The sequence below is a fragment of the Stegodyphus dumicola genome, chromosome 6, assembly GCF_044657685.1.
Source record: "Stegodyphus dumicola isolate Sdum_Otavi_A_Nest chromosome 6, ASM4465768v1".
Lineage (NCBI taxonomy): Eukaryota > Metazoa > Arthropoda > Arachnida > Araneae > Eresidae > Stegodyphus > Stegodyphus dumicola.
In genome coordinates this window covers 223307896-223318953 of record NC_140773.1, presented here as the reverse complement: position 1 = coordinate 223318953, position 11058 = coordinate 223307896, and the positions used below count along the sequence as shown (strand labels likewise).

Here is an 11058-nt window from a genome sequence, read left to right as displayed (position 1 = left end):
TGAAAAAAGGACGGCATCATCCGCGCTTCGTCGCTAAAAAAAAAAGTTAATTATTATTTTTTTTAAAGTTTATCCCTCCTCCCTCGTTCAATAGATTAATCAGTATAAAATAACTTAGAAAGTCCTCCACGAAAGGCATCCCTCCCCTTAGGCAGATAGCCCTAGTGTGCTTTGCCGTAATTAAATACACCACAACACCAGTATAAAATAGAATATATAAAAAAGATTTCTAGATTACACTGTGTAAGTTAAAGCCATTAAAAACAAAAAAAAAAGGAAGAACAATTTTTTAACTATTCTCATCACATGTAATGAAAAGTAAAAAACTCGTGAAGCACCCATACAGAAACTGTAATGGGACATTAATGTAATTGCCATTTTTCGAGAAAAAAAATGGCAACGAGAAAAAAATGGCGATAACATGACATTCGTAAGATAAGGTAAATTCATACAGGGAGTATATTTCAGAAATTCCGTGGTGTTGACGTAATTTATTTTAAAATCACTCATTATCACCTACTATCTAAATGTTTTACACAAATTAAAAGTTCATGAAGTAGGGTCTGCAATCATATAAGGAATACGAGGGCTGTCACGCACGAAAAAAATTCGAAATCTGAACACTGTAAACATAGCGCCGCGGTTTTTCGTGGAAAACCTCTAATATTTTTTAGTTTTCTTTGCCATTTGCTTGTCGAAAATTGCGTAGCAAAAATCTGCGTGAAAGGCATCCTAGTGCACCTGTCACCCAACAGATGGCAGTATCGCTGTTCATTTTTATCACCCTATATTTCTATACTAGCTTCTTTTGAATTTCCTCTTGATTACGAAGAGGTGCAGTTAAGCCTCAGATGAAAAATGAGTGATATTATTCTCAATTTAACAGAATTGCCTAAAAGACGGAGTATACATCCCGAGATGGATGCAACTGCTGCTCGAGGTATTTTCAAAAATATCATTAATTTTGTATTTCTAATATTTAATTTTTTTATGCTTTCGAGCTGTTTATTATTTTGTTAATAGTTACATTGCTGATAGGGAGATTTAGATCAACTGTACCTACCATGAACTAATAATTTTCGGACAGTACTGTTATTTTCATATGCATTAAAAATTGTCTCTAAAGTTCTTTAACAGAAAAAATCGAATTCTTCCACTTTCTAACGTGAACTTCTAAAGCAAATGTACAATTTCTTTGTATTTTATATCAGTGTACTTATAAAATTTCTCAGTCATTTTGTTTCAGTTACTAACTATTGAAGTCTTTAAAAAATCGTTAAATAACTTTCCTTGAACTACTCACTCGATAACTGAAGTGAAAAGAACCTTTGCTAAGGGATCTCGGTAACTGAACTTTCGTTTTTGAAGAGGTGTAGTCAAAAAAAATTTAGTAAGTGTTCGAAAGTGATACAGTTAAATAATAAGTCAATGCTCATTAAAGTAATCATTCTATTAAAACGAATGGTATAAAAAATCCCAATTGATGATGAATAGTGTATTAAATGCATTTTCTACCGACCATTTACTATAACTTTTTTCTGTAGAACACAAAAGGTCGTTATAAGTAGCATGAACTGTGTGGTATCTACTAGAGGCATCTGATAGTTACTTATTATCACGCGAGTGTAACTATATGATTTTCTCAGCTTACAGCTTATTATTGAGCACTTCAAATAAACAAATGATAATACGTGACGTATTTCTTCTGAAGTTTCAGAATTAAAAAATGGGGAAGAGATGGGATCATAATCATCGTATTTGATCATTTGAAAAATATTAATATTTTTAAGTCCCACTTTCCTATATTTAGCGAACCTTGGTTAAACTTTCGTACATAAATACATGAAACAAAAGTTGAAATAAATTCTGAATCGTTAGCTTTAAATAAATTTTAAAAATACAGCGAACCTTAAGACTTGAAACGTAGATTTATATTGAAATGAAAAAAATAATTTTGAAGACTCTTGATACAGAGCAAGGTAATATTTTGCTACATTGTTAAAAAAAGATCTTAGTTTTAAAATAGAGCACATCGGATGCGTGGCCATACTTTTTTTTTCTCTAAATTGTATATCAAAATTATATTTCTGTGCTTCCTGTAGATACAAAAGTCAATAACACTCACCAGAATATTCACTAGTAAACCTGTGTATAAAATTATTTTTTTTTTATTTCCTGGTATTTTATTTTATACTGAGCTGCGTTCTATTGACCGCAAATATTTTTTATTTTTTAGATGAATGAAATCCGAAACATGTTTTTGCATTTTCAATAATTATAATAATTAACAAAATATTCTAATATCAGTTTCCTTAAACGTTTATTCGTATATATTTCTATAGTAATTTATGCTCTTAAAATGAAAAGTGTGTTTTGAATTTATTTAAAATAATAATAATATGTTCTTAAGAGCTCATATTCAAATAATCTATTCAAATCGTTTTTACAAAAAGTCCAAAAATAAAATTAAAAAGAATTTTTCCAGTAACGTATAGATATTTCTAAAGTAATTTATTAGTAATAATAATAATGTGCATACCAAGAATCAAGAACAATGTAATCATGTGTCTTAAAATTTTAAATTATAATAATGGAAACAATCAAAAATAATAATTAAATGAAATTGATACTAACGTTTGAAAAATATTTAAAGGACTGAAAATTTATAGTGACTGCATGAAAAGTGAAAAAAATAAACGGAAAATTTAAAAAAAATAAAGTTTTGGAAAAACCATCAAAAAAGCATATCTATTATTAGACATATTTAATGATGTATTTTACAGTTGTCTTCTAGTAGTTCGTTATTACAGTGTGTAATTTATTGCTGTGTTATTCTATTTAATTGCGTTTTCTTTTCAGAAAAAATTTCCATTTCGCTGACGAAATGTACAGAGACGTTTGAAGGTCGAAGGAACTGATGCATTGATTTATTTATTTGAATGATTAGAATTTGACCTAGTATTTAAACCCGAGTTTGATGTTATCGATGTATGCTTAATTGTGAACTTGGCCTACTAGCTCTTTGCGTTTTCATTGGTTGAAATATTTTCGTTGCTGAAATTTTTGTTGGTATCTTGGATGGCTTTGTAGAGTCCTTACAGTAAAAAAAAAAAAAAAATCTGATGTGTACACCACATGATTTTCTTGTACAGAATATTAAATTATTCGCAATTTTTCCTACATTTCATTTAAACTCATTTCCTCGAATTTCATTAGAGATATATTTCTCATTCAATTCAGTTCTCACTTAACGACAAGGCAAAAATACATAAAACCTCAAAATATCTTTATTAAATATTGAAAAATATAAAACATAGATACAGTTAAAACGATTTAAAGAACAATTTTTACAATTAAAATTAGATTTTCTACGCGTAAACAAGCAAAGCGGCCAGCGGGCAAGAAAGCAGATTTATGCACTGAAAGTTTGTGCACTTCTTGGTTCCACTCGACAAAAAGACACTGAACGCGTAGAAACCGACATAATTTGTTGTGGACGCTATGCTGAGTCATTATATGAGATAATTTAATAGCTTAAAAGATAATTCCAGACTGAATTAAGCATGATTTGATTCGCAATAATAAAAGAAGACGCTATCTTTGTTGTTGCGAAGTTTAGTTTCTCTAGATTGGCAACAAATATACTATTCTGCTAAGTTTCAAATGTAAGCAAACAGGGCTGTTATAGTAAAAAAAATAGGCTTAGCCACACTAAACTTTTAAATTATTGATAATTCTACAACTATTGCATGCAGGTTAACTAAAGGCATTAAAACCTTAACCGGAAGATAAGAACAACATAATTCAATTATTTTTAAAGCTAAAAATGCACAATTTAGCAACATATAAGAATTTAAAAAAAACTGAGCTCACGAAGCCAAATAACAGAGTGGGTATATGTATATATACTTTTGGTGCGGCCGATTGTAACCAAAAAGGGAGGTCTACAACTACATATTATAGCAGTCCTATACACAAAATTTCAATGTTCTGAGTCTACTCGTTTTCGAGTTATGCGAGATACATACATACGTACAGACATCACGACAAAAATAGCTTTTGAATACATTTTAAATCCTTTTTGCGTACAGTTATCACGCAAAAATATCGTTAAGTTGCATTCGATAGCAGTCAAAATAGATATTTTTGTTGAAATATGATACATGAAAGTTTCCGCGATTATAAATACTTCTTTTATTTTGTATAAGGAAGTAAAAACAAAGATTTTCAAGAAGAATAAAAACTCTTGAGTTCCTTCCAAAACAAGATAGATTTTTTTTTTTCATCTTTTTAAGGACTAGTTTGAAATCTTCATCTGAGAAGTTATTGACCGTTAATCTGACATTTTGTTAGTAACCAAATCCAGGCTCGATTTTTCAATTTCTGGCTTTCCGCTGTTGCATTTAAAAAGCGAATTTTTCCTCCTCCTCCCCCAAAAAACTGTCCACTTGTTTTGCCTTCCATCTCTTATCCAAGCTATCGAAATCAACGGTAGTAAGAGCTGTAGTGAGAGCAGTAGTGGTAGCTTAGCAACTTACGGAGCTCAGTCAGTATACAGTGTACTTTCTATCTATAGATTTCAGGTTTACGCCTGAGTGTACTCTAAGCATAATGAATATTTTTACGGGTAAGTTATAAGAATTTAATTATAGGCGTTAAAACGAGACAGAGCGCTGAAAAGCCAAAATTTCAATGATGCATTTTCTGAATTATGTTAAAAAATATAAATTTTGTTTGGATTGACATATTTATGTATACTTATATGGAATAACTTTTCATTAATATATGTAATAACGTTTTCATTAATGGATTAGTCAAAAAATAAATATCGATTACAAATTACTGACGAAACATTCAGTACATTAGGTATTGCAACCTAGTAATTCGAATAAAGTAATCACAAGTGAACATTCGAGATTTCACATTAAATATGTCTAATTGATATTTTTTATAACACAAAGTTTGTAGTAAAAATACAAATGTAGTCAAAGGCAGAAATTTGTGAAAATGTTTAATTAATCCCCGATGTCTTTTCTTTTTTTTTGGGGGGGGGGGATTTCCTATTTCTTTGAATGTACGTGTACATTTTATATTTCACTGGTTGATCCGCATGCAGAGCTGTCGTGACCCCGTGTTTACTATCTAAAGCTTATTTAAAGTAAAAAATATGAAAATAAGTGCATAAAATGCAGTCTTAAACTGTATTTTTTTTAATTTTTTTCCTGGAAGCGGTGTTTCCTTCATCCCGTCTTGGTAAACAGTGGGGACACAACAAAAGATTTTCACACATACATAATCGAACTTTACATCGTTCCTTCCTGCATGATGCACTAAAAAAAGACCTTTTTTGAAAGTATTTGCCTAACCCTGCGGTTAGATTATTTGAGATGTCAAAGGGGCTAACCCTTTTGGCATCTCAAATAAGTACAGAGAGAAAGTACACTGTATACTGACTGAGTTCCATAAGTTGCTACGTTACCACTACTGCTGTCACTACAGCTCTTACTAGTGTTGATTTCGATTTTTATTCTAAAATAAAGGTTCAGACCTTATTCAAGAATTCAGGTTTAGTAGAACAATATTTGACGGGTGAAACAACCCAAATAAACATCACGACAGTATAATTCATGTACATTTTCAAGTATCATTAAAAAAAAAAAGTCATCGAACGGAGAAGAAGGGTTATTAGTGTCATAATTTCAAATGACAACAGCTGTAACATTGTCCTTTGCGTTGTATGATCACTTTCAAAATGAGCATTTCCATCTGATGACTTTCTTCGTTTCTTTTTGCTGTTTAATTGTTTTTCTTATATATCAGCATTAAATCGATTGCTGCTATTACAGTTTTTGCATAAATATTCGGTGTTTGAAAGGAAAACATTATTATAAAATTCTTGCATTAAACCCTGATTAAACCAACGCTGGAGTGGTTTAAGGAGGCAATTCAAGCTCCAAGTGATGCGGGAGACCCCACGTGACTTTCGGTGGGAAGGGAAAAATAATAATATTTAAATGGCAGTATTCGAGTCTTCTGTCCACCTGTCTTTCTAGATCTCTCGCAGCTGGTACAATCGTAACCGTCGTAACATCATCCGTTTATTACTCTACAGTCGCAACATTATCCGTTTATTACTCTACAGTCGTAACATGATCTGTTTATTACTCTACAATCGTAACATCATCCGTTTGTTGTGATGTCTTATCGCCTGATTTTTCTTACAGGCTGGTCGACGGGGACTGGGCACAAAGGTTCAGATCGAAAATCTTTACATCATAATGCTTAAATCCATTAACTAGAGTGAAGCTTTCTGTGAATCGAATTGGGAAAGGTTATTTAATTATGTTGATGTGTTTTCATTTGCTATCTGACACTATAATGCCTCAATTGATCAGGGAATCAATAAGACACGTATTTAAATTAAGTATTATTTTGCATTTAAACCTAACATGTGGTTTTCACAATGGAAGTGAAAAACATTCACATGATTAGTTTAATGTACTTTTTTTACCACCTTCACAAAATGACTGAATTGTACAGTCGATTTTTTTTCCGGCAGCGCTTAGTATATGCTCGTGGTTAGACACTTTTCTTAATGAAGAACTAAAAGAGAGGGGAAATGCATGATAAACTAGAAATAAGTCAATAGAATACCCGGATTTTCATCTAGCTGAATTTTTTTTTTTCCGGTCAGAAGCGAGTTCATTCTGCTTTTATTTAAAACCCAACCTTGCAAGTGCGTAGAAGGAGACACTGTGTACCTTTAATTACTGTATTATCATATATTGTCGTCAAAAATACACATATCCTCAAAGTTGGCAGTCTTTACGATTCTTAAAAGCATTCAAATTTGTCGTCGAAAGATATGACAACATGAAAACACGCTCAATAAAAGCGTTTTAAATCTTTTAAAATACCTGGGCATTTTACATATATATATATATTAATTATATCTAGACCGTCGCAAGCGAATTCTATGCATGTAATATCTAATATGTTCTTAACTGGATTATACAATATTAACTAAGATAAGAATTTTCTTCGCTCTTGATCTGTTGCGAAGTTGGTTAGTAATGCGAATGTAATATTAGAATCATTACTTCAGTAGTATGTATTGTTTTTAAAAATAATAAGTGTTTTATATATCTTTTTATCCGAGTCATCGTTATATGATCATTAGTTACCGTTATATCGCTTATGGATGATTTGATAAAAAGATATATATAAAACCTTTATTATTCCTAAACACAACACTCACTCGTGAAGTAATGATTTTTGATATTACATTTGCCTTCCAAATTTCAAAAATGTCCGTTAAAATTCCATCCAGATTAAGAGGATAGTGATTTGCTTTTGTCAAGGATTCAAAAAGTGTGTGAAATATAAACTGGCTAATCGCTTTTCAGCAGCATACAAACAAGATGACAATAGGCTGCGTGCATTTTATAATATTTCTTAACTTATTGGAAATTAGGGACACGTATTTTATTGGCGATAAAGTGATTCTGCCTGACATAAAATATGTATTACGGACTATGCTACATAAGTCATCAACTCTCAAAACGTCCTTTGAGTAACGTCATAGTCCTAAGAGGAATCAAAAAGATCGTTGAAAATACTGAAAATCTCTATCTAACTTGAAGTATCAAATTTGCCAGGAAATGAAGCCTTACTTTTCGCTTATGTACATTTCAAAAATGATTAGCAAATCTGCCAAGAGTTATTTTTTGCCTGAAATTTACAAATTGGCACCAAAAGAGAATCATTATTTTTTATTGTGAAAGATTGTTTTAAGAAATATGAATTCCCCTGAATAAAATATTGTCAGTTGGTTCTGATGGTGCTCCAACAATAGTTGGATAATACAATGTTCTCATGGCACATTTGAAAGCAGAAATACCAGATATTCAGATTGTGCTATTCATCGTCATTATCTGGTAGCAAAGTCTCTGAGTGAACACTTGCATATAGCACTTCATCTTGTCTTTAGAGCAGTGAATAACAGCAGAGGTAATTCTTTAAATAACAATCTTTTCAGACAATTCTGCACTGAAAATAATAAAAATTTCAGTCATCTGCTTCTTAATACAGAAGTTGTTTTAGCTGTTAAAGGGAGCATGTTAGAGAAATGTTTCCAAACTTTTCAACTCAGTGGTAAGTGTTTTGGGGGAGGGGGGACAAAGATGCTGTTTTAAAAATAGGGGAGATAAATTCAAAAACACATCTAGCATATTTGGCAGATTTGTTTCATAAGTCTATGTTTGTGGCAAAGCCCCGAAAGAGTAGGAAAGAAAAGACTTAAGACAAGAAGAAATTACTACCTTTCTAAATTTGCCAAATTTGAAAAAACTATCGAAGATAAATTTCAACCCTGTCAATTTTTATAAACTCCGGAAATGAACTTCAAGAAACAATTACAATAGATTTTAAAATTGAATACAGACTCACTTTTGGATCTATTTTTATGAAAAGTTCAGAAACTACTTCAAACTTAGAAGGTGACTTTATTGAAATAGCAAATGAAAAGCTGAAATTTAAATTAAAGTTAGGATATCAAAAGTTTTGGCTGCAGAAGCAGATACCCGAATTTTATCCTCGTTTATCGAAAATTGTACAGAAATTTCTCATAGCATTCTGTTTTTCTTATTTACTGGAACGCGGATTCAGTTAATTAATGATCTAATAACTAATCTAGTTATCTAATAACTAATCAGAGTGATATATATTTGTCTTTCTAATTTAGTCGCATTGTAAAAAAAGGGAAGCAACTATAGCCAGCAAATTTTGAACTACATAGTCTTCAAAGTCTCCTCGGAGCCCTAATTTTGGAGTTTGAGTTTCTTTTTTATTTACTTCATATTTTGCGCCAATTTAAAAATTGTTTGTTTCAAATCTCAGCGATATCAAAGTTTGCGCTGCCACTCGGAGAAGCGTAAGATATTTTACGTTTCAAATTTAATGAGAAAACTCAGCGATATAAAAGATGTATGTTGCTACTCGACAAAACGTAAGACATTTGTCTTTTTAATTTAATAAAATGCTCAGTGATTTAAATGAAATGTATTACAACAGTCCAATATAAAATACTTTCTATTTTTCACGCGCCAGTTAGTTATCATTCGGCGAAGCTTAATATAGAAATTCCTTTTTCAAATTTATTCTGCTATTAATTAATAAATTAAGCGATTTAAAAGCAATACATACAGATTCATTTTAGCCGGGTTCGTAAAATTGCGTTAGCTAGATTCATTAAAATTATTAGGTATTTTTTCTTTTAATAACTAGTTTAGGCGACTGGCCACGCAAGCGGATAGTTTTAAAAAAAAAAGTAGAAATCCACTGCAAATAACTTGTAAGATTATAACTAAATTAAAGTTATTTAGAGGCTAGATCTTTACTTGAACTGTGAAGCAACTATTCGCTAAGTTCACCTTCTAACTACACATAAGAAAAGACCCTTTTATTCAACTCAAGAACATCAACAGATGGCACTCCTGGTACGTCAGGGCTAGCTAATACTTTTGGTGGCAACTCAAACCAGAAAAAATTAAAACTAATTCTAAGTTGAATAAATCAGCCGAAGCTGCAAAGAGATATTTATTTAAACGCTTAGCTGGCTGTTGGCTAATACCACCGATGTGGACTAACCGGCAATTAATATGCACGGCCGTTAAATAGCAAATTTAAGTAACAGAGAAGCAACATGGTCTAAAGGCAGACACGTTATGCCTTCGTGGTGTGGTGGTCTGCAGGCTGGGCGCGTATTCCAGAGATTCGTGGTTCGATTCCCGGCGAAGGCGTTGCTCATTTTTCATCTTGCCTGTTTCCAAAAATACCTAATGTCTCTATTACTTAAAAATTTCTTCTCATATACTGCTGTGGGCTTCACTATGAATGCTGTGGGCTACTTCAGTTAGATATGCCATATTACAAATATAATTATCATATTGCCGACTTCACCGATTAATTGCTATCACCTCACTTCTTCAACTTATGCCTTCACTACGATATGACTACAATATTCGGGAAAAAGATTACTCTGCTATATTGGGATAGGGTCTGACCCAGGAGCCCGAAACAATGGACGATAGTTCAACGAGCCAGGCAGACGCACTCTCATGTCTGAAGTAACTTAGACGCCAGCTTAAATCTTAGCTTCTCCCCCCTATTTTACATAACTAAAATCTCATTCTAGCAGTAAAGCGCGGGTTGCAAAATAAACGACATAGGAAAGGTTGCTTCCAAAATAAAATTAACTGTTAATAAAATTAAATAAAAAGGCCACAAACTAATCGCGAAGATATGAGAAAATATTAACAAAAATAGAGCTAAATATTGACAAACCGATAAAAGCCCATCCTTTCCATTAAACTTATTTTGTTACTAATGTAGCTCATATTCACGTTCTTTGCAAAATTTAGTTACATATCACTGTGTACTTACTGTTAATTTAATTAGTATATAAATAAACCAACCTTATCATTACAATTATTTTTCTGTCATACTTTTTAAAAATATAAATATGGTTTTCCAAAGGAGGTGCATTCAGTTTTTCCTAAAAATGGGCAGTAAATCAAAAACATTTGCGAAACACTGTCTAATCCAATAATTACGCAGCTATATTTATTAATCTCATACTATTGTGTATTGTCATACTTCATCTTCCTGTTGTGATGTGCAAGATGATAATTATAGGATAATAATTTTTGCATATTTTACAAAGACACGATTCGTTTCGGAAAAGATGCAATATTTAAAACTGGAGGCTAAAGAGAATTTTAGGTCTAGATAGAAGAAAACGTTTATAAACTCTCATATTTCCTGCAGACACTGTGACCGGAAATATTTCCTATGACATGATGGAAATACAGTTATTGCTCAAAATTTTTAACGCTCGATGTAATGCTGTCTTTCTGTGAAATACCGCAGTTTATCATGAAGTTACTCTTCTTTCGAGCATCCTACTTCCTGACAGCTGAGACGAATAGATCTTATTATCTGACCTGATGGAGGAGGTCACTGGACTTAACGTATTTATGTATTTTATTTTATTTATTA

At 31.8% G+C, this 11058-nt stretch overlaps 1 protein-coding gene across 2 annotated transcripts in view; it reads left to right on the top strand.

Moving 5' to 3' along the window:
- The first annotated feature begins 788 nt into the window (after positions 1-788).
- Positions 789-11058, top strand: part of LOC118186437 (sodium-independent sulfate anion transporter-like) — a 103137-nt gene continuing 92867 nt past the window's right edge. The window contains exon 1 of one of the 2 annotated variants that reach the window (XM_035356525.2): positions 789-940. In XM_035356525.2, the coding sequence (XP_035212416.1) occupies positions 859-940 (82 nt within the window). In that variant the 5' untranslated portion in view covers positions 789-858. The remainder of the gene's footprint in view (positions 941-11058) is intronic. The other variant, XM_035356530.2, reaches the window with a different exon arrangement.